Genomic DNA, 23421 nt, shown 5'->3' with positions numbered 1-23421 from the left:
GTGTGTGTGTGTGTGTGTGTGTGTGTGTGTGAGGGTACGTGCGGGTGTGTAAGCGGGGGTGTGTGGGAGTGTCTGAGGGTGGGTGTGTGAGTGCGAGGGTTGTGTGAGGGTGTGTGAGTGTGCGTGTGTGTGTGAGGGTATGGGGGAGTGTGTGAGCGGGGGTGTGTGAGGGTGGGTATGTGAGTGCGAGGGTTGTGTGAGGGGGTGTGTGTGTGTGTGAGTGTGTGTGTGTGTGTGCGTGTGTGAGGGCATGTGGGGGTGTGTAAGCGGGGGTGTGTGAGGGTGTCTGAGGGTGGGTGTGTGAGTGCGAGGGTTGTGTGAGGGTGCGTGAGGGTGTGTGTGTTGTGGGAGCTGCCTCCCAGCCCCCGGACGCGGCGCAGGAGGCCCCGCACGGCACCCGGGGCCGCCCCCTGCGCGCCCCGTCGGGCGGTGGCGGGGAGATGGCGGGGCGGCGGCGGGCGCTGCCGCGGCTGCTGCTGCGCTGCCTCCTGCTGGGGCTGCTGGGCGGCGGCGGCGGGGGCCAGCCCGGCGGCGGCGAGTACTGCCACGGCTGGGTGGACGGGCAGGGGGGCTACCACGAGGGCTTCCAGTGCCCCGAGGGCTTCGACACGGCGGCCGCCACCATCTGCTGCGGCTCCTGCGCCCTGCGCTACTGCTGCGCCGCCGCCGAGGCTCGCCTGGAGCAGGGCGGCTGCACCAACGACCCGGAGCCCTCGGAGCCGGGAGTCACCGCCCGTGAGTGCCCGGCCGCGGGTCCCAGGGCGGGCGGGAGACGGTCCCGCGGAGCATCCCCCGGGCCGCTGCGGGGTGGGCTGGCGGCGGGGCGGCTCCAGGTGCGCTCAGGTGCGGCTGCGGGGCGGCCCCACGCCGGGACGGACCGGGGGCGCGGGGGGCGCAGCTCCGCGCTCCCGAGGGCACCGGCAGGAGGATCCCTCCTGACCGCATGGTGCACTTGTATTTCAAGTTCACATCGGCAAATTCTGTTGTGGCTGTCTAACTTTATTGCTGCCGGAGGTGTGAGTGCGCCCCGGTGCTCTGCACGCACAGCCCACCGTGCTGGTGGCCGTCAGTTTCCCAAACAAAAGAAATCCGGCAGCGCATACGGAGACTGGTTTCCCAAGTCACACGCTCTGCGCTTATCTTCCACCTTAGGAAAGGAAGCGATTTAATAGCATCTGCAGCATTTGAGCTTCACCTGCAGATTCAAGCTGTTACACTGCACACTCCCGGCGATTTGGTGGATGAGGGAGGGGGAGAGGCGTGAGATTCTTGAGCTATACCTAACAAGAACCAATGAAGGGGACACGATGTAGACAGCTTCTACCTTTGGTAACTATTAAAACTGTAATAGAAATAAATTTTTACTGGAACCTGCAGGGTTTAAACTCTGATTTTGTTTCAATGCTAATGGTGCTCTGTTTTCTAAGCAGATTGGTATGTTATTGGGACTGAAATAATGTGGGGCTTCATAAATACTGTGGAGTTTATTTCTACACAGAAAACCTGTTACTTATGTGGGCTAATTTGCATGGCTTTTCTTCTTCTTTCTTCTCCCAGAACCAATCTACGTTCCATTCCTCATTGTTGGATCAATATTTATTGCCTTCATTATCGTGGGTTCGCTGGTAGCAGTTTATTGTTGCACATGTTTAAGACCTAAACAGCCGTCACAGCCAATCCGATTTTCCCTGCGGAGCTATCAGACCGAGACTCTTCCCATGATCTTGGCCTCCACGAGCTTCAGGACCCCATCCCGGCAGTCCAGCACCGCCACCAGTTCCAGTTCCACCAGCAGCTCTGTCCGCAGGTTCTCCTTCCCCCGGGCAGAGCCAGGCTGCCTTGTGCCGTCCTCACCTCCACCCTACACGTCTGGCTGCTTCCAGACAGCCCACACCGTCCACCTGACCCAGCCATCAGGATTTCTGGTGTCTCCGCCGTACTTTGGGTATCCTCTCCAGCCAGAGCCTGCCCTGGTTGGGAAGAGCTGCTCTGATTTTACTCAGAGCTGAAGGAACTCGTGAAGAAGTAATGTAACCTTTGCAACCACAGGGGCTGCTGCTGTTGGGTGTCACACTGATGTGCTCTGTGGCTGCAGAAGTCAGAACTGTTCCTGTGGGTGAGTTGCCCTTGAAAAGTGAGGGGTCTCACTTGCATTTCCCAAACTTGGATCACACTTACAAAGGAACTGTAAAACACTCCAAACAGTTGCTCTAAAACAGGACTGCTCTGCCTAATTTGTGCAGAATGTGTTCAGAGACAAGTAAAAGAACCATGTTGGGATGAAGGTACTCAGTGTTACAAATGACATTTTACCCTAATGCAGTTAACTTAGTTAACAAACAGTGGCTGCTTTCCACTGATAATAATCAGACTAGTTCTATAAAGCAGCAATAAGCCTGAGAAGTAAGACAGGAGTAATACTTACTAATGAGGATCCTTGAAAACATCTGTTTACCACTTCCATGAGCAATGAAAGTAAGAGGAAGAATTTTTATTAGATATTAAAATGCAGAGGTTTTTTAAAAAATACACATAATCTACCTGAACTTACACTGCATATTTGTATTAGTAAATTTTAACGATGGTAGATAAAACTAGCAGTAATTAGGCTAGGAGAAGATCAGACAGTCTCACATAACCAAATTATCTATGAGGAAAGCAGAATGTATTCAGCAATATCACCAATAACTTCTCCACATAAAACTCTAAAAATAGCGGTCTACTAAAGCATTCTTCAGAAGGAAGTATTTATTGTCAGCTTTTTGCTCAGCAAGTGTAAGTTGGACAAACTGATCATGAAGTTCTGTTTGTAAAATTAGCCATGTATAAAATGTAAAGACAAGTTTGTAATTTAAAATGTATTTACACCATTGACATCACTAATTATTTAGTAGTAACACGCAAAAAAAAACCCAACCCAATAAACTGTGTGGTTGAAATGCTGTGTCATCAGTATGACTCGGTACAGGTAGTGTTTGTTGAATTTGGTTGGTGTAACTCTTTTTGTACTTTTTTCCTGTTAAAATAGTTTATTCTGCTTTTTAAAATGATTTACAACTTTAACTGCACCTGTTGTGCAGATTTAATATAATACAAAATTCTGACCATATAGCAAACTACTAGATTCGTTTGTATTTTTTACATGCAGCTGGAGTGAAAAAGTGTTGAAAACGACGCTGATTAGTTGGGTATTTTGGATTAAACATCCTGCTCTAGGAATAAATTCTGTTTGCCCTTCTACATTCCTTCACCTAAGTAAACCAACAAACCAAATGGAAGAAGAAAAAAAAGCATCTAAACCAAATACATGCAGTAAGCAAATGGAAAATACACAAGTAAAAAATGCAGTCATTAAAGGGCTTCTCTGTATACTTGTTTTTTGCGAAAAACTGAAGTCATTTTGTGGGTCAGAATCTACAATATCAGAGGCTGAGCTTTCCTATTTTATCAGCCTCAAACTCCCTGTGTGCAGGATGTGTTGAAGTACATTATAGCTGACCTATTTAACAAGTAGTTTAGAAAAGCTTCATTGGTTCTTTCTCAAGAGTTGAATACTTTTTTCATAGCAAATATCTAGTGATCAGTAGTTATGACAAAAATTTTTCAAAATAACTATTTTAATAAGTTTTTAGCTGCACAATTAACATTATAATCCAGCAAACATTACTGCTAGAAATGCAAAAAGACAAGTTCTATACAATGACGTTTTAAGTAATAGGTTCTAGCTTGAATGCTGTAATCATTAATTACAACCCAAATTATGATACACAGATGTGTATATGTTTTGCAAGACACTAAAAATTAGATTTTAAGTATTCAGGAAATGAATCAAAAGTTAAATTCTGGCCTGTAATTTTATTGTAGAAACAATCTTCAAGAAAGAAAAATTTTGCTTGCCTTTGGTAAGATTGCACAGGACTCTCCACTGCATATTTTGAATGGCTATGGATGGGACTGTTTGTCAAGTAACTTTTTTGAAAAATCATTGAATATTTTAAGATGTAGCAGCTGTCTTGTTCAGAAGCATACTGTGAGATGTACTGATTACTCCTGTAGACAGCAGAAACAGCAAACCAACTCAACTGTATTTTTTTACAAATTATAGGTAATCTCCAATTAGAAGAAATCTTTATCTAGTAAACCAAGGCAACACAGACCCATTCTGGAAGCAGAAACTTGATCACTTTTAACTAAGAAGGGGCAATTCATGTACCTTTAAAGAGCAATTAGTCATCAGAGCCGCTGACACAGGTGGTGAGTGGCTGAAATTGAGTGTTTTCATGAAAGAAAGACTGTACACAGCAAAGCTGAGAGTTTGGCTCAGTCACTGCCCATTACCATTTGGGGCTGTACAGGCCAGGCTGCTTCAGTGTGATGGTCTCAGAGGGCTCTGCAGTCAGTTATTAATGTTTTAACACGGGGACAGATTTTTGCTACACTTGCATGTGGCCTTAAATGTTAATGACAATTCAACCTAAAGAGAGCTGTGCTGTTTGCCATGTAGCAAGAAACTCAGCCTAGCAGGGAAGACCCATCTGAGCCTCTTCCTTTCTTCCCCTGATGCTGCATAACGGGTTTGTCGTCATAGAATGGTTGAAGAACTTGACACACAGGAATAATTTCATTGAACCAGACTTAGATAAGTCTGTAAGTTTACAGAGTGCTAAGTACTTCACAGATCAGTAGCCAGACTGCAACAAATCCTGCAGATGTAGCTCTTAGGGTGGGAAAGATCAATTGTAGTGAAAATAGCTGTGCTGTGCTACCTGTAAAATAGTTGAGGTGGGGATTATGCACCATCTGCAAACAGACAAAGAAGAAAATAAAAATAAAAAAAAATCTATTCTTGTTCATGTAGTTACAGTAGCAGTGACCCACATAGCTGAAGGGAGAGGAAAGGAGGTGGCCAGAATAAAGCCCATGGACAGAAACAATGCTGCCTGTGCCAGTAGTTTCCAACCCAGATGGATTTGGTGTGCCGGCGAGAATGCTGAATTTCCTCCCTAATGGAAAAAGCCTTTTGGCATTAGATACTCCTATGATTTATAGGAACAGGAAATTTTCCTAAAACTTGCAGACAGAACAGAAATGACATTGTGATAGCACTTTAATGACTAATGAAATGGTTTGAAGGGCTGGATGTATGCTTGAACTGAAGGCAATTGCTTACTATCAGAAGTAACATTTACAGACAGTACTTGCTTTACTGCCATGTTAACAAAGTAGATTTAACTATTTCTTTTGGAATTCTGAATTTAGTTCATACTCCTTTTTTCTAGCACTACAACAATCTAAAATCAAAATGAAAGAATATTCACACTCATTAAATTGATTACTGTCATTCACACACGATGCCACAAATGCTTTGATTGCCATTAACTGGTAATGACTTAGATGAAACTCAAGCCTTCTGTGGATAATGAGCAACAGTGGCATGCCATTTGTTTTGTTTCCACAATTTGGGATTCTGAAGTGTGTATCTCCAAAATGCATCAAGACTTTCCAGTGCTAGGAAAAACATTACAAGTATTTGCAAGAATGTCTGAAGGATTCTGTTTGAAACTAGGTAAGCAGTACAGTATGAGGCTATGTAAACTCACGGATTATTTGTAACACTAATCCCACTGGAATAAAAAAACCTGACAATTTAAAAGTATTTTGTCATTACTGCTCAGGTGCAGCTTGACACAAGGATATTAAGGAACATTAAGGAGCATTAACAAGTTGAAGTTGGTTTTCAGTGCTGTTTTGCTGCCTATTGCAATGTTCTGTCTGAACTTGAACTCCTCTGAACAATGAGTCTGCTTTTGAGGGAGCCACTCATAGCACATAAAGTTTTTGACTCACAGTGACACCAAGGTTATAATTCCATGGTATCCTCTTTTCATTAGCAGAGGCAGAAAAGGAAATGCCTTTCTGTTCTTTTATTCTTTCCCTCTATGGCTTGTGTAAAAATTCAGGAGGCTATAGTGTGAACCAGGTAAGTGAAATTATTTTAGCTTAAAAATAATGTTTGCTGTAAGAAAGAAGGGAAAGGATTTGAGAGGAAGCCTGGATCATTATAAACTGGATTACAAAATGAATAATTTCAATGGCCTCATGACTGCCAGTATAAGAGAGATGTAAAATATTATCAGGTGGAATATCCTTAAACCAGCTCTGCTACTAGAGACTGGATCTTGTGAAACTAGCACTATCTAAGATGCATGTATTATCAAACCTGCTTGGACAGAATACAAAATAAATTAATTGTCTAGTGTACATATAAAAATTAGTCACCCAGCTACTACCAAAACTCAGTTAAGGTAGTAAAATATTGATTTTTTTCAGTGGCGAGGTCTGTTAGAGGGAAGAAATAGCAGCTACTATCAAAGCCAAAGCATACAGTATTTACCACTGTTGTCTGAAAAGGGAGGTGACGTTTCCTTATTCCTACTCTTACCATTCTTGTACTACATACTTCTCTTTCAGAATAGGGTATCACCACCAGAGTATGTTAAGGCTTGGCTGGAAGTCACTAAATTGCAGACTCCTGTGCTCCTTAAATTTTTTAAACTTTTCTAGACTTCACATGAGAACTGAAAAGACATCTCCAAAAAGGTGTTGAAAAAAAAAAACCCAACCCCAACAAACCTTAAACCAATTTAATACTTTTTCAGTATACCTTAAAAAATGCAAGAACTTGATAATATTTGTGAAATAATATTTCTGGTATGTCTCATTTTAAAGTATTCAAACCCTAGAATGATGAGATATGTTTTCCTCTGAAAGTAATCCCTAACATTTCCAACCAATAAAGTCAACAAAGCTTCTTAATTTAATGGCAAAGTTTATTCATTTTTTAACAATTAAATGACAAAACATTTAAAATTTGCAGTTCAAAACATGCACATTCACCAAATGCCAAATGACATTTAACACTGCATAGAACTGAATGTGTTACTGAAAGAACTATTTAAAAAACACAGTGCATTTAACATCCAGTTAAAACTAAACCTGAGAAACTACCATAAACACCAAGTCAAAAAATCTTCATTCATGCAGCTTCATAATTTCCACAAAGTTTCAGCAGTAATGGCTTAGTGGAGCTGTAAAACCTTACTTCATCTTGAATGCAAATTTTGCTGTTTCAGACTGACCGCTTTCTGCAGCGGTTAATACATATCAAACACTGAAAATTGTTATGAAAAATTATGTTGAAGTAGAAAAACAATATTAACGCATTTATGGCTTCTATGCTACATTAAAAAAACACCATAAAATATGACTTTAAAAAAACCCCAACAAAACAAACTTGTTCTGGTCACAGCTTTGCAATTACAAATCACACTCTACATGGAAATACTTTTATTTCAGTATCAACCCTCAAAAGTGCCCAACTTTGCACATCATTGCTCAGATGAGTAGTCCTTATACTCACAAGCAGTCTGGTTGAACCCTATAACAGTAGTGGTTTGCATAAGCAGGAACCAGGTTTGGAATGCTAAAATATTCCTTTGTTTAATAAAGATCTCTTGGTTAACAGCGAGGAAACTGGGGGAGCGAGGGCAGAGAGGGGGAAGGAGAAACTCATTTGTGGAGTTTTGTAACCTGTGAAAACAGCCAGTACCAAGGAAGCTGAACTGACAAACTCATTTGCTTACACAGCACTAGCTTCTCAATATATTATGAGCAGACTTTTAACGAAGGCATTAAAAAACAGGAATCAACAACCACCATGCATCGCCTCAGAACACTTAGAAATAGTGCCTCATGCAGACAGAATGATAAATTTATCAGAACTACAACTGCTTTTACACAATACACAAGAAAAAAAGGGAAAAACTTTTCTCCTTAAATTTAACACATATTCCAAATTACTCATCATTCAAGATGGGTTCAAATGTCATGATACACATGTTAAGACACTTAATGCTCATCTTTGTAACAAGGTGAATTTTATGGATGCATGTGGACATATAAGAATCTTCAGCTATCTCTTAGTGTTTCAAAATATTTTATTTATCATTTTATACAAATAGAATGATGACTAAGTATAAATCTGTTGAAACTGCTTTGCAAAAATATGTGTAAAATTAGGAAATGGCAAGAAAAAATTCCAGATACAAATTGTCAATAGGTTTGTTAAAATTTTTTTCCAGTTACTCTTTTGAATAATTTCTATATATATGTATGTATATATTTAAAAATAATCAAGCAAAAGTATTTATATAAGATACCCGATTTTTTAGTGGCACAGGTTCATCTTTTAGATGGAAATTTTTAATACTAACTTGCAGTGCCCATGAAAGAGATGGGAAAGTCCACGTGAACTCTCTATTTAATACACTTTTGAATTTTGGAACAGTAAGAACAGAGGCATTATTACGAGCATTTCCGCCTCAACTGTTCTTTTTTCCTTTAAACAAACATCAGCAGAATCCCTTTATTTTAACAAAGGTATGACATACTAACAGGATGGAACTAGATTATATTACTGTGTACTTAAAGTGAAAATAAAGTGCATATTGTGTACTTGGCCTGATTTAAAAATGGGTACACATAGATAAGATAATCTTGTATTTTAAAATAGAATTGTATGAGCAATAAAGCCTACTGTTTTTGCCAGATTGGTCTTTTTTGCTATTTTTAAGAAGTGGTATCTTTCAACCACTAATTATCAGAAAAAGTACAAGATGGGAAAAATACATCAGAAGTAGTAAAAAACTGCACTTTGTTAAATACTCCTTCAAATTCTGAAAAAATGTAAGCATGAAATGCTGTGATAAGATTATCTTAAAAACCTTTAAATCAGTCTGCATTTAGGATCTTAGAGTTGTTTCAGTCATTTTCTTCCTTTTTAAGGTAGTTAATTTGGGATCTACTGTGTGTTCTTTTCTTCAAACTGTATTACAATGGTAAAACAATTTTATTTCATAAGAAGAATAAGAGATCATGTAAATATCTCACTGCATGTATTTCACAGTCTATTCTAATCCGTATTTGCATAATTAGCAATTCAACCAATTAGAACAGAAAAAAAATTGCCCATTAAGAGACTATGTATAGATTAATTTTATATGAATTAACTACACAGAAAGTTTAAAAAGGAGCAACAGTGTCATGGTTAATTTCAGAAATGTTTTGAAGGTGGTCATTGTCCCTGGGATGACAGCAAATAGGGATCCCTGTTTTAGGAAAGGGGCATGCCCCCAAATTTTTTCTTGCCTTAGGTCAAGTGATTTGGCCCTCCCATATTGATCCATCTATTTATCTATGCCTGCAAAGGCTTTTCTGAAGGCAGTTCTTGTCTGCATGACTGACTGGCAGTACTGTTTCTAGCTCCCTTTCTCCTTGTGCCTGCTGTTTAGAGATCACTCCGGGCTAGGGAGAGGAAGACACTGCATAGCAGGCACAAGAAATGCAGACTGTCTTACCACTGATACACCTTCCTGAAGATGTACTTTCATATAGTGCCTTCTGTTGGGCTTTCTCTGTGTATTTTTAAGTTTCTCTCAGAATGGAGGATAAGAAACTTGGATAGTGAGATTAATTACAAGTTAAGCATTTAGCTAGATGAAAAGCAAGGAGATAAAGTCACCTTTCATAATGACAAATGAAGGAGGGCAGAGAAAAGATGGGACTGGATGACTTGGAGAGTTATGATTTGGAGAGCAAAGAGTAAAATACTTAATTTAACAGATCACTGGGGATATTGTTGTTCTGCTTTTCCATCTGGTTGATCTCCATTGAAAGGAAAAAAGAGATAATTCCTATGCAATTCACAAAAATTTACTTAACAGCATAACCAACTGCTACTATAGAAAATTGTATTTTTAATGCAATTGTGGTGGCCTTTAAACCCAGAATTAAACATGGACTAAAGAGAGGCAAGAATTAACTAAATTTTAAAGTTCAAGTAGCCTTTCTTAGTTTGAAACCTGACGGTTGTTGGATGGTAAGTTGAGAAATACCAAGTATAACTAGTTAAAGCATGTATCACAATGTTCTCATTTAATAGTGCCCTCTTTTTTTTCCCCTCATACCAGGTGTGTATCTTTTCCTGCAGTCACTTCCTCTCCATTTTAATTAAAGGTGAGAGTATGTAAGTATTGTGCATGACCAATAAGTTGTAAAGAGACTGCTGCAATGTATTTCACACCTTTATAGGAAGTGACTTTAGTGCAAATAAACCAGTACATACCACAGACTAGCGAAGGGCATGCTTTGCTCTGTATTTCAATGTATGCATTTCAAATAATTCTAGTATAAAAATGTTGAAAATTTGATTAATTTTAAAAAATAAGTTTAAACAAACTTTCTTTTGAACCTACAGTATAAGCAGATACAACTAAGCATCACAAAAATAATTAAGTTTGCTAAAGGGAAGTAAGGCAGAGCAATTCTTAAAAACTGAATAAAGTATTACGTGTACTCCATTATACAAGTTGGCAGCCATATTCAACATACACAATACTAAATGAAAATAAGGGGAAAGCTTGTATAAGGCCAAAGGTGCAAAGACTTGCAGTTTTGAAAGCAAATGCCAAAAAGGCCACTCAAATTAGACTCACTATACCTTCTCCTCAAGTGTGGAGACTCAAGCATGCAGTTCTGAGATCAGGACTGGAGATAGTTTCCTTTCAAATTGTTTCTAACAGAAAACATTTATGGAACTTCTTTGGCAAATGTTTTTAGATTAGTTTGACACAAACATCTATGAGCATCTTGACTCAAAATCTTTCTTAAAGAAGGTGAATTAACACCATTAAGATACTGGGTTTTTTTCAGCACTTGTTGAAATCAAAGGCTTGTTATCAAATATATTTAAATATATTAACACCTAAAAACCTTCACAGATGCTAGATCTGTCAATGTAAAGTACATTTAGCAATCTGACCACTGCCTTTCTAGTGTATGACCAGTATTGATCCAAATTCATTGTAAAATAAGCAAGCTGGCAAGATACAAGATAAATTCCAATCTGTTTACAAAGGCTAAGCAAATACTCGTTAAAAATTTAGAGATGGTGTGTTACAGTATAGTTGCACAGTGCTTATGTCTACTGAATACACAAATCCAAACTTTATGGAACAAGGCCATCATAGATCTTTCAGTGTCTGATAACTGGACCATGGTCACAGCTCCCAGCAAAGATCTAGTAGCCTGTCTCACAAAAGTAACAGCTAAGGCCTAGATGTCCAGCTGTGTTCCTTCACCACTCCTCAGGCCTTTGCTTTGTGGTATCGTAAGCTCTTATGACTTCAGACTGGGAAACAATCCCATTTTCATCTTGAGAGAAGGCGTAGCCATCTGCAGATACAAAGTGAAATAGAAACAAATTAAGTTTGATAATCTTATTTTTTTTTAAAACTTTAATAAAAGCAACTTACCAAAGATGAACAGAAGGGAATAAACCTCTTTTCAACAGTAAGTAGAATACTGTGCCATTTCTTACAGAATTTTGCATTTATAAAACAGCAGAAAGAGCTCTGCACAGTACCTTAGGTATGAAGGGACACTTAACCACAAAGAATATGGTCTAATGGGTTTAGGATACTGCACTTTTGCTATAAATAAATGCAGTGAAAGGCAGAATTTTACTGCTGTTGTTAATGTACATTAATTTCTGTCAGTGAACACTTACGAAGCAAGTTTTGTTGCAAAGAGTCAGAGCGATACAAGTTCACATGGTTCTTCTTAAAAACATTCTTCAGTAGTTGGGCTCTTTCAGTTAAGCTAGAGAGAAAGTAGACACATGAAGAATATTTACTTACTAATTACCCTATCCCTTTATGTTTGAGTCTGCTCAATGGGAATTAATTGTTAAATGAGAAATGTCCACCCTCCTTTTTCTTTCTATATTGTGCCTAATGAATTATTAAGATGATGATTAAAAGCTTGCACGAGGACAGATTATTAAGTTCTGACCCCTGGTAATGATTTTACTTGTTACAGTTCAGGCAAAATATATTTTTGAAACACTGCTGTGTGCTGACAACACAAATAAATGAATAATACTGTGAACCTTTGAGTGTGACTCCTTTAGAAGCACACAATGTAAAGGGAAGGCACTGTCTTCCTTAACGTAGCACAGCTTGAATAGTGCCAGGCTGAATTAGTCCTTTTTATCTTACACAGAAAGTGTTCCCAGCCTCTATTGACACAGTACCCCAAAGGGGTGGGAAATGAGTGGACGGAAAGCCAGGTTCATGGTTATCAGCTGTGTGTACAGAAACATTATTTCCATGAAAAGTGTTCTAGAAAGGAGCCTTCCCCAGGAAACTCTAGAACGTGTTTTTCTGGAGATCATACCCAAAAAACAGACTACTATCGCTGCTAAGGTTGGCAACCTCAGCCCATCTCCTTCCTTCCCAGCACAACTGAGTTTGTTGTGTTGTTGTGTGCACACACTTGGGTACCTTTAGTGAGACTCAAGGTACTCCCTATTTCAGCCCAAGTGGAAAACAGGAGCATTAAACATTTTTTAAATTGAGACTCAGGAGTCAGCCAAATGCTGCTAACTGTAGTGAAACAAGTAGCAAAGGTATTGGGTTTCCTTTCTGTCTTTCTTGCACTAAAGTTCTCTCTAATAGGAACATACATTACTAAATAAATACCAGGCACATGAGCCATAGCTAAGAAAAATTTCAAAATCTGACAGTTTTACTAACATATTAAGTATGTGCAAGGGACTATATTTAAAAAAAAATCCAAAAAAACCTCTTCAGTGTCCTCTTGATTTGATATTCACTGTAAATTACAGCCTGTGTTTCAAGAAATACCAACCTATCACTTAAACACTTCAAATGCTGAAAAATCCAGCCCACTCTCAATGTAAACTGGTCTAAAATTAGTTCAGTTAAAAAAGAGATGTATCTTATGTATAATGTGAGTACACAGTGATTTGATATTGCTACAGTTTTGCTAGATTAGCCAAGTTGTCTCTCATGCAATGATGTAGGAAGAAAAGCAGATTTCACATACCTTATGTTACCAAGTTTTGATTACCCAAATTACTTTTTAATATTATTGTCAATTAGCTCAACAGACTTAAGTTCTCAGGCTATTAACCAGACTACGTGGTGCAAGGAAGGGAACTAGACTGCTTTCCTTACTAGATCACCATTCAAGCCACTAAATTAGAAATGTTTATTCTTCCTTAAGTGACTCTACATTTATATATGAAGCTGAACCACTGTTTAGAGCTGGAGAGACTAATGGTTTATCTCATCTTTCTGTTCCCCTCTGGTCTGGTGGTTAAAGCATATGGTGAAAGCCTGGCTTTTCTAAGTTGGAAAAGGAAAATAAACCTACTATTTCCACACCCACAGAGGAATGCTAACTGGAAAATCTGCACGGTAAGGTGATAGGCAGGGGAAACTGCTTCTGTGGCCATATTTTGAATGAAAAGATGGAATGAGATTCCCTTGTAAGAAAAAAAAAATAGGTACCAATTCCAGAAAGGTAGTTGGCATCTGCTGACTGAATCAAGAATGAAGAGGCTGAAGTACTGAAACACATCTACTCTCAGCGCTTTCCTAAGCTAACTCTCTGGGGATTTTTTTCATCCTGCTTGCTCCTCTACGCTGTGTAGGAGCTTTCTTTTTCAGTTCAGAGCTGTAAACTGTTTAAGTGACAACATTAATAAAAATTAGGGACTGAAATCTAAACTGTAAGAATACTGAGACTGAATAAATAAATCAGTATTTTCATGTAAAACTGGAAGCCAAGGAGGTGGAAGACTATGGATACACTTAGTTACAGTTATCAGCCGCATCTCCTCTGCAATACATCTGTGAAATCCTTATTAATTTGAGTTGAAATCAGAAAATTTCTATGAAATGTCTGACATGAATAAAAATAATAATAAAAAACTTAAATAAAAATATTTTATTTAAAACATTAGCACGTCTATTGTACCATTCCTGGTACCATCATTCCTTGCTTGTATTCCTGAATGGAATGTTCAGATTGAATCACAGAATCACTGGGCTGGAAGAGACCTTCAAGATCATTGAGTCCATCCCATGCCTGAACACCTCAACTAAACCATGGCACCACATGGAGTGCCACATCCAGTCTTTGTTCAAACACATCCAGGGATGGTGACTCCACCACCGCCCCAGGCAGACCATTCCAGTACTTGGTCACTCTTTCTGTAAAAATCTTTTTCCTAACATCCAACCTATATTTCCCTTGGTGCAGCTTGAGACTGTGCTCTCTGGTTCTGTCAGTTGCTGCCTGGAGAAAGAGACCAACCTCACCTGACCACAGCCACCTTTCAGGGAGTTGTAGAGAGTGATAAAGCCATTCCCGAGTCTCCTTTTCTCCAGGCTAAACATCTCCAGCTCCCTCAGGGGTTCCTCACAGGGTTTGTGTTCCAAGCCCCTCACCAGCCTCGTTGCCTCCTCTGGATGTGCTCAAGTGTCTCAAGGTCCTTCCCAAACTGAGGGGCCAGAACAGGACACAGCACTCAAGGTGTGGCCTAACAACTGCCAGTACAGGGGAAGGATGACCTCCCTGCTCCTGCTGGCCACACTGTTCCTGATCCAGGCCAGGATGCCCTTGGCCTTCTTGGCCCCCCAGGGCACACTGCTGGCTCATGTCAGCCAGCTGCTGTCAGTAGCCCCAGGTCCCTTTCTGCCTGGGCACTGTCCAGCCACTGTCCAGTCTCTAACGCTGCAGGGGGTTATTGTGGCCTAAATGCAGGACTGGGCACTTGGACTTATTAAACATCATCTTACTGGACTCTGCCCACCCATCCAACCATTCCAGGTCTCTCTGCAGAGAGACCTGGACCTCCTACCTTCCAACAGATCAACACACACTCCCTGCTTAGTGTCATCTGCAGATTTAGTGTCATCTGCAGATTTACTAATGAAAGACTCAACACCCTCATCCATGTAATGAATAAAGATATTGAACAGAGCTGGCCCCAGCACAGACCCCTGAGGACACCACTGGTGACTGGCCCCAGCTGGATGCAGCACCATTCACCACCACCCTCTGGGCCCAGCCACGCAGCCAGTTCCTAACCCAGCAAAGAGTGCTCCTGTCCAAGCCATGGGCTGCAGCTTCTCCAGGAGTGTGCTGTGGGAGACAGTGTCAAAGGCCTTACTGAAGTCCAGGCACACAACATCCACAGCCTTTCCCGCATCCACCAGCTGGGTCACCTGGTCATAAAAGGGGACCAGGCAGGTCAAACATGACCTACTCCTCCTAAACCCATGCTGGCTGGGTCTGATACCCTGGCCACCATTGAGTGATGACACTCAATATAAACTGTTCCATAACCTTACCAGGTACTGAGGTCAGACTGTAATTGGCCTATAATTACCAGGATCCTCCTTCCCACCCTTTTTGTGAATGGGTGTCACATTGGCCAGCTTCCAGCCCCTTGGAACCTCACCAGTGAGCCAGAACAGCTGGTAAATCTGGAGAGTGCTTCACAAGCTCATCTGCCAGCTTCCTCATTACCCTGGGATGGATCCCATTCGGTCCCATGGATTTATGAACATCCAAGTTGTTCAGCAGCTCTCTGACTGCCTCCTCCTGGATAACATGGGAACCATTCTGCTCCCTGATACCAACTACCAGCCCAGGACAGCTGTCCTGAGAACAAGCTGTCTTTCCACTAAAGACTGAGGAAAAGAAGGCATTAAGCACTTCTGCCTTCTCCTCATCTGCGGAGTTCCCCCCCTCATCCAATAGAGAAAAAATGTTGTGAAAACATTTTTTATTCTCCTTTACAAAAGTTACCAAATTAAGTTAGAACTGAACTTTGGCCTGCCTAATTTTTTTCCTACATGCTCTAGCAATCCCCTGAAATACTTCCTGAGGGACCTGACTGACCCTCCTTCCGAAGATGATACATCCTCTTTTTATTCTTAAGTTCCTTTTATTCTTAAGTTCCTTGTTGCCCATCCAGGCTGGATGTTTGCCTCGTCAACTCATTTTTTGGCACACAGGGACAGTCTGTTCCTGTGCCCTCAGGGTCTCTGTTTTGAAGCACACCCACCTTTCCTGGACTCCTGTGTTTTTAAGGGCTGCTTCCCAAGGAACTCTCTGAATAAGTCTCCTAAATTGGCCAAAGTCTGCCCTCTGGAAGTCCAGTGCAAAAGTCTTATTGATGTTCCTCCTCATTTCACTAAATTTAATTGCTTAAATGCTAAGCAGTGAAAAGATTACCTTAAAATTTTACAATAACATGAAGTAGGCACATGTCTTAGTTAATGTATAATGAAGTTTCCACTGCACAGATCTGATTGCTGGTAAAGAAAATACAAAATACATAGGAAGTACACTTGAGATAAGTGCTTTCAGCTATTCAAGTACTAAATTCTGTTCTTTTTCTATACTTGAAATATTGTGGGCTCTCTATTATAAATCACCCTGGTGCCATTTAAAAGCATATTTAAATATCTACATGTGAAGCCAAGAAAACATAGTTTTATAATTAATCAATGTTAGATCACAGTAACTAAATGCTTGTGGTCATTATGTGTACCTATATGGACAAGCAGAATATTAACTATTTTTGAACATAAAATGTATACCTTTACAGGCAATTAAACACAATTATACAAAAATTCATTATAATTTTATGAATTCCTGCAACCCTCACAGGAAAGAATTTCTTCCTAGTATCTAAACTAAACCTACCCTCTTTCAGTCCTATCACTACATGCCCTTATAAAATCTCCTGGCTTTCTTGTAGGTCCCATTCTCAGTAATGGGACTCAGTAAAACACACTGATTACAATAGCTATCCAATACAAGAATCCTGATCTGTTAACTGTGGAAGCTGAGACTTCTATTTTGTGTTGTAGTATTTCTAAGCTGGGGGTGGACAGAGAGGAAAGGTTTCTGAATTGTCTTTCTCACTATTTCTTAGTTATCTTTTAATCACGCATTGGTTTATATCTTCTTAGGGTTTTTTTGGCATTTAATGAGATCAAATCCCTTCTTCTGCTGTAACAGATTAAAGGTACTCTCACAGATATGCACACACTAGAATAAGAAAGAATAAGAAAGTAAGACATGTATATATCTTAAATGGATGTGGAGGATATTCTTCACCCATTTAACTACTTACTCTGTACTGGTAACTAACTAATCTGAGCTTTTGCAATTTAGGAGACTCAAGAGTGTTTAAAAAAGTTGAATCACATTTTTGTAGATGCAAGTAAGTCAGTTCATCAGGCCATTTCCTTAACAATGAATACTTTCTCCATAAAAGGTAAAGTTCTGGCTCTATTACCTGAATTTCAATGAATTTAAAAAAATAGAGGGAATAAAATCTTGAGAGATACTGACTTGTGTAACATCCAGTGATTTGCACACAAGGTTGCTTGTATCCTTCAGAAACACTGGTTTAAAAGTAACTTTGTGGAGAAGAATTAGATCTAAAAAAGATATTCTGGCAGGTAACTAAACAGCTGTCATGGAGCCCTCATAACTATTTAACTGTGGGACAAAAAGATAATTACAAAAGCAGTGGTGAAAACAACAAGTTCATTTTACCTATATAAAAAGGGCTTTGGAACATATGTTGTGTGTAGAATGAGGGAAAAGCATCCTGCCTAGACAACTGAAGTTAAAGCAGCTGAATTGAGAGTACAAGGGAAGTTTTGCGAATGCAAGTACAAAATACTAAAAAGGTAGGTTACTTTTTTGTATATCCACAAGATGTTCCCCTTTTAGCACCATCCTAATACTAATACTTGCTTTCTTTCCTGAAACTCATACTTCTACAGTTTTTGCTCTTTGCAAAAGAGGACAGAACACACATTGCTTCAAAGCTCAGCACACTGATAGTTGAGTGGGTTAATTTGGAGGAAGATATTTCCCTCAGTCTGCTTGAATGACCACTGCCACTGGAGAAAAGCATCTGAGGCAATCAATTTACATCACCTTTAAAAGCAAGAGAACTTACTCTTGCAAGCAGTGGTTAGGTCTTGCAGTGATGAAGGAAAAGTAAGCTTGAAGGAGGAATTGCCACCAGCTAGGGGATTCTACAGTATTTCCAGTGTGAAGCTGCTGCTACAAAGAGAATGCAGGTGTGTCCTCTTCTGTAACCCACCACACCAGACTAGGTGTTCCATGGCTGGCAGGAGGAGCTTCCATAACCCCACTTCCTTGTTACCAGGAAAGATGAACCCAGCTAGAGACAAAACATTCTTGTGAAAGCGCTCGTACAAGCTGGATACTGCCCCATTAAAAATGATGGTTATCATCTTGGTATGTGATGTAACTTGATCTCAACCTGGTAAATCCAAGTAAACTGATTCCTGCTGAACTGGAACAGGGATACAGTAAGATTCCTAAAGTATCTTTATGAACAAAAGGTACCTTCTGAAAATTGAACCTACAGTAAAAGAAGTGGCTGTGTTTTTTCTAGTCTTTTTCTGTGCATAGCTTGGTAGGAAAAAAGCCTTCTTGGCTATGCTTTTTGCCATGAAGATACTAAAAGAACAGCAGTCCAAATAAAAGAAAGAACAGGAAAATCAAGTATCAGCAGTTTTGGCTTTTTTTTAGACTTTGGCTTTTTTTAGACAAAACTCATGAAAATGAAGACAAGAAAAGAAGGGTCTAGCTCAGCCAGATGGCACTAATGAATTGGAAGGGGGGGGGAGGGGGATTTTGTCATCTCATACATTCAGCGAGTGTTTGCCACAAGTTCAGCCTGGGGTTAAAAAGTCTGAAATATTTTAGTGAGTGCACACCTTTATGCTGAGTTTACATGCAGAAAATGCCCAATTGTTCAGTTTTACCTTCTCCTTTTCAAATTATCTGCCTGGTCCATGAAAGAGGATGTAACAAGGGAATTCTTGTGGAGTCGTAAGTTAAAAATTTTACTTATATCATATAGGTTAATTAAATTAGTTTGCTCTGGACTGGAATTAAATACAAAAACAGCTTGTTATATTCAATTTCAGAAAATACTAGATACATTTTTTGTTTTTTCCTATGCTACTGAGCAGCTTTTATAGAATTTAATTTTTGTTTTTGTGCTTAGGCCCTGTTTATGGCTATACTAGAAAATGATGCAGATTTAAACTCATTTTGTTCTAACTCATTTTCTTCTTATTTTGTTTGTGAGTTATTTGTTAACTCAGGCAAAAGTCACAGAATCCTCAGGCTTGTTCTATACATAAGAACCAGAAACCAGTCAGCTACAAAGAAACATATCAGTTAAAGCTTTTGGTAAAACCTCTGTGTAAGCCTATGAAAAAACACATAGGCTCAGTAGACCTGAAGGTCCTTTACAGATGCTTTTCATTTGTACAGCTTTTGAAAAATAACCTTTTGTCTTTGATACATGTATACAGCTAAAAATATTTAGCTTTGTTTTTTAAGACAATGTTCTACATATTTTTACTGTACCTCTTGCCATGCACAACTGCCCCAGGATCCTCAGACTTCGCTTCCAACTCCTGAACTTCATCTACCAGTGTCTTGTAAGTAGCTCTCTTTACTCTGTAAGTACACACAAAATACTGCCAGACTTACTCTTCTTGAAAGTATAACAACAGATACTTTAAATGCTTTTATAAATATTCAATTTATAAATCCATTTTCCCTGACTTAAAACTAAGGAGAAATATCAAAAAACAAATTTAAAGAACATATTTTATCATCTGTTATTGCAAATTAGAAACAGAAAATATTTATTAATAAAACACTACAATTATTTGAACATTTAAAATAGTAATAACTCTTGTAATAAAGTTTTTAACAAACAAAGACGGTAAAAAAGAATTTTATAAAATCACCAGAATTGCTCTTAATTTGTTTTTTATTATATTAGTAATTAAAACACACATTTGAAAGTCAGTACTCTCTTCTGTAAACACTGGTATTTCCGTACTCACACTTTGTATACTATATCAAGAAGTAAAGCTGTCATAGGAATACACAGAAGTCCCATCCAGAACACTCCAGAGCTGAACATCATAGCTGCCTGAAGAGAAAATGCATAAAACAGGATGTCATGACAAGAACTAGCAAAAAAAAAAAAAAATCTTAGAAATATCAAGTAGTTTGTGGAGGCTATCAAAAGCAAATTTAAATGAATCATTCTAGTCCGACTAATGTGAAATAGAACTTGAACTCCTTTCTAAAATCCCCTGAGTTGCAACATAAATCCAGTAAATAGTAAGCACTATTTCAGGTCAAGAAGCTGGTAGAAAGATACAGTGCTTAGCTCTTTGCATGGGGAAATCACCCTCCACAATGCTGCTCTATACCACTGTGATGATTACAGGCTTTTTCGTTAAAATCAGATTTATCAAAAATCCCCCCTTTCCCAACTTTCTCAATACATTACGAGCATAGTTTTTCAACCTGCAATCTACTCTAACAGGATATAACAGTTTCTGACTCTCATTTGGATACTGGACACTGTTACAATTACCCTGCAATATAACTTTGATCAAAGTTTTCTCCCACAGAACTCGCTGTACCACAGTTCCCACACTGCCACAGACTCCTGTTAAACAGATTGATTAAAAATGAGAAATAAGGAAACAACTATTTATGTGATTATGAAAATATGCAACATATTGTTAAATGAAGATTTCACCATTAATACATGGTGAAATATTTGAAAACCACGTAATTGTTTTTATCTGTGTATTTGTTTTTTCGGTACACCACTATATGTAATATATAGGAATTTCTTCTGTTCACAACTTCGTCTGTAGAAATACTAAAAACTAAAAACATATTGAATGGCCAAAACAAACATCACAATATATGGACATCAAAGAAAAAATGTCTTTACCCTTCTAATTCACACTGAAATGATTATATTGATAATATTATGGATGCAAAGAGTATGATAAATACTTACTGAAGCATGTTACTGCAGGTTTGAATCGCAGTCAGTATTAGAAATACTTTTATAATGTAATTCAATTGTACAGAGGCTGAAAGTAACACCACTACACAACAGTAGTGTAGTGGAGTTTCAAATCCTTTATTTAATTACTTGGAGACTAATTTCTTTCACAGGTTAAGCCCTGGTATATAAAATAAATAAGCCAAAATTTTACTAGTTTTAATTAACAGACAAATAGTAGATAGTTTGCAGCAGCTGAATTCTAATTTCTCAACATGCATACATGAACATTTAGGAATTATACTCAAACATGTTAATATATGAAAATAGAAGCTAACTATTTTCAGGAAAAAAACTAATTCTCATATAAGCAAAAAGTTCAATTTACCTTGTTTTTGCATCCAAATTCCTAATGAAATTGATTCTTTGGAAAGCATTAGAATGTACTTACAAAATGTGGTAACCTTCCCATGACTATGTTAAAAGGACATAGATATTGCCCTGAGTTTCTACTATTTCTGTCAACAGCTGCCAGCAAAGGTGTAAACACTGAGCAGCGACGATTCAGAATAAAACAATTCATATTTTCAAAAGGGAAAAAAAAGGAGAAAATTTTGTATCAGGAGGAAATGTATTAGAGTAAAAAATCTATTAGCAGTCACTTTATATGCAAAACCTGACTTTTGACATATTTGATGAAATACTCATTTTCTAGAACAGGAGCTAATAGGAAATGTCTATCATAAATGCATTCTGCAAGAAATTTTATAATTAACTAGTAATAGATAGTTCCCTTAAAAACAAGAAAAAAGCATAATAATACAATTTGAACTAATTATGATTATTACTTCCTATTATTAACAACATTTTTTTATTTATAAGAACATAGCAAAGAGCTGTCCTTGTGTTAGCCACCCGGTATTAAATGTTTGCTGGTGAAACAGCAAAAGTGATAATGTAGGTCTTAGGATGTTAATTCTGACCATTGTAATGCTAACTATGAATGAAGGAACAACTGGCGCCTACTATTCACTCCATCCAGCCTTTGGCTTTACAAATGAACAACATGAATTGAGGTAAAAAAAAAAAGTTTTTCTGCGTCATATTTGAAAGCCTGTCAGATTTTTTTTCTTTTACAGAGTTAATCCAAACCTAAAAGATTTAAAGCCGACATTCGCATTAAAGACAGAGGCCCTCTTTGTATTTTTTGGATGAAGAGGGGAAAAAATAAAATCCCACAGAGGTATTTCCTTCCTTTCTGTACAAGAAAGCTCCCCCCTCACTCTGTAGAAAACATTTTTGTCTCTAACTTTTCACATCTCTCTACACATAGGCAGGTCATCTGGGAAATGGCAAACCAATCCCTTTCAGACAATGGCACTAACAGGAGCAGCCTGTTCTGGGGACGGACTCTGGCTGCCTCTGTTTGTGGTTTACAAATTGTTCCTAATGTGAGAGATTTGTGCTCTATGCCAAGTCTTCCCCCTTTAGGCCTTGTGAAACCAAATGGAATCTGCCACAAAAGTGGCTCCCAGGGGAATTCAGAAGTAATCCAAAATGAGAGCTGGGAAGCCCAGTTTATTGAAGGACTTACAAATTCTGCAGGGTAGATAAATAATTTGTTGTGTGTGTAGCTCATGCTCAATATTAAGACTTTTTAAATTAAATTAACATTTTTTTTAGTTTAGATTTTTATATAGGTTTTCATTTTTCAAAAAAGAAAAAATTGCTGAGGAATGCTACTTTTCATGATTTAGTGGCAGACAAGAAATCCTGGCCGCAAAACATTTTTAAAGCACTGCTGAAGATGTAGTGTTAGGAAATTACATGTCAGAATGAACAGAGAATATTTGCTTTTTCCTCATTATGAAATGATCTGCCAAAACAGCTGGCTCAGATTTTAAAAAGCCTTTAAAAATAAGAAGAGAAAGATGAAAACAGTGGTAAACTTCTTGCTGCAGAAAAGGTCACCCTTTTCAGTTTATCTATTTCAAATATCATTGAGGGTACACATCTCCTTCCTTTAAACTAAAAAGCTATAAAATACTTCAACATCATCAAACCAGCAAAAGTTTCTCTTTTCAACCTACTGAAAAACTTCATTAGTAGTAGTTATGTGCATGTGTTTGTCTTCATATATGCCAAAGTACTTACTGTTATAGTACTAAAACAGATCTGCACTAACTTTCAGTGCAATGAAGTTCCTACAAGTAAGTTTGTGTATTGCCTCTAGTCTTTGCTAAGTACAGTTTAAAAAACATCTTTTAGCTCCTTCTAATTAGGAACTGTGTTACTTAGAATTGGAAAGAATTAAGTTCCTCTCTGTTAGGATGTCTTGTTATTAGGTACATTAACCAAGACAGACCACTGGAAGCAGAGAAGATAAATTGGGCAGTTCAAAGATCAGCTCTGCTGTTCCTGTTTGAGTGAATGAGAATGTAACTACTGAATATGGAGAAGGATCTTTGAAGTATATCTGGGAATAGCGAATTCTGGCTCACGAATAAATGTCTGCTACTAGACCAAGTACAATTAACGTGAAGGTTTGAGGAGTAAAAATGGAAGCTACCTATTGGGAATTAAATGGAAAAATAAAA

The 23421-nt window shown here is 38.6% G+C and overlaps 2 protein-coding genes across 6 annotated transcripts in view; one reads left to right on the top strand and one right to left on the bottom strand.

Annotated features, from left to right (window-relative positions):
* The first annotated feature begins 271 nt into the window (after positions 1-271).
* Positions 272-8517, top strand: SHISA3 (shisa family member 3). Its single transcript, XM_074541561.1, has 2 exons — positions 272-735; positions 1558-8517. The coding sequence occupies exons 1-2, from the start codon at positions 441-443 to the stop codon at positions 2007-2009; spliced, it is 747 nt and encodes a 248-aa protein (XP_074397662.1). The 5' UTR covers positions 272-440; the 3' UTR covers positions 2010-8517.
* A 1464-nt stretch (positions 8518-9981) lies between these two features.
* The window catches only part of ATP8A1 (ATPase phospholipid transporting 8A1), a 98895-nt gene continuing 85455 nt past the window's right edge, over positions 9982-23421 (bottom strand). For all 5 annotated transcript variants that reach the window (XM_005490538.4, XM_005490537.4, XM_074541560.1 and 2 more), the window contains 4 exons: positions 19857-19945; positions 19369-19461; positions 11627-11718; positions 9982-11292 (listed from right to left, as the gene is read on the bottom strand). In XM_005490538.4, coding sequence (XP_005490595.1) covers positions 11195-11292; positions 11627-11718; positions 19369-19461; positions 19857-19945 — 372 coding nt within the window. In that variant the 3' untranslated portion in view covers positions 9982-11194. The remainder of the gene's footprint in view (positions 11293-11626; positions 11719-19368; positions 19462-19856; positions 19946-23421) is intronic.

This window comes from Zonotrichia albicollis, chromosome 5 (assembly GCF_047830755.1).
Source record: "Zonotrichia albicollis isolate bZonAlb1 chromosome 5, bZonAlb1.hap1, whole genome shotgun sequence".
Lineage (NCBI taxonomy): Eukaryota > Metazoa > Chordata > Aves > Passeriformes > Passerellidae > Zonotrichia > Zonotrichia albicollis.
The sequence above is the reverse complement of the archived record's forward strand: the minus strand, read 5'-3'. Positions and strand labels throughout refer to the sequence as shown.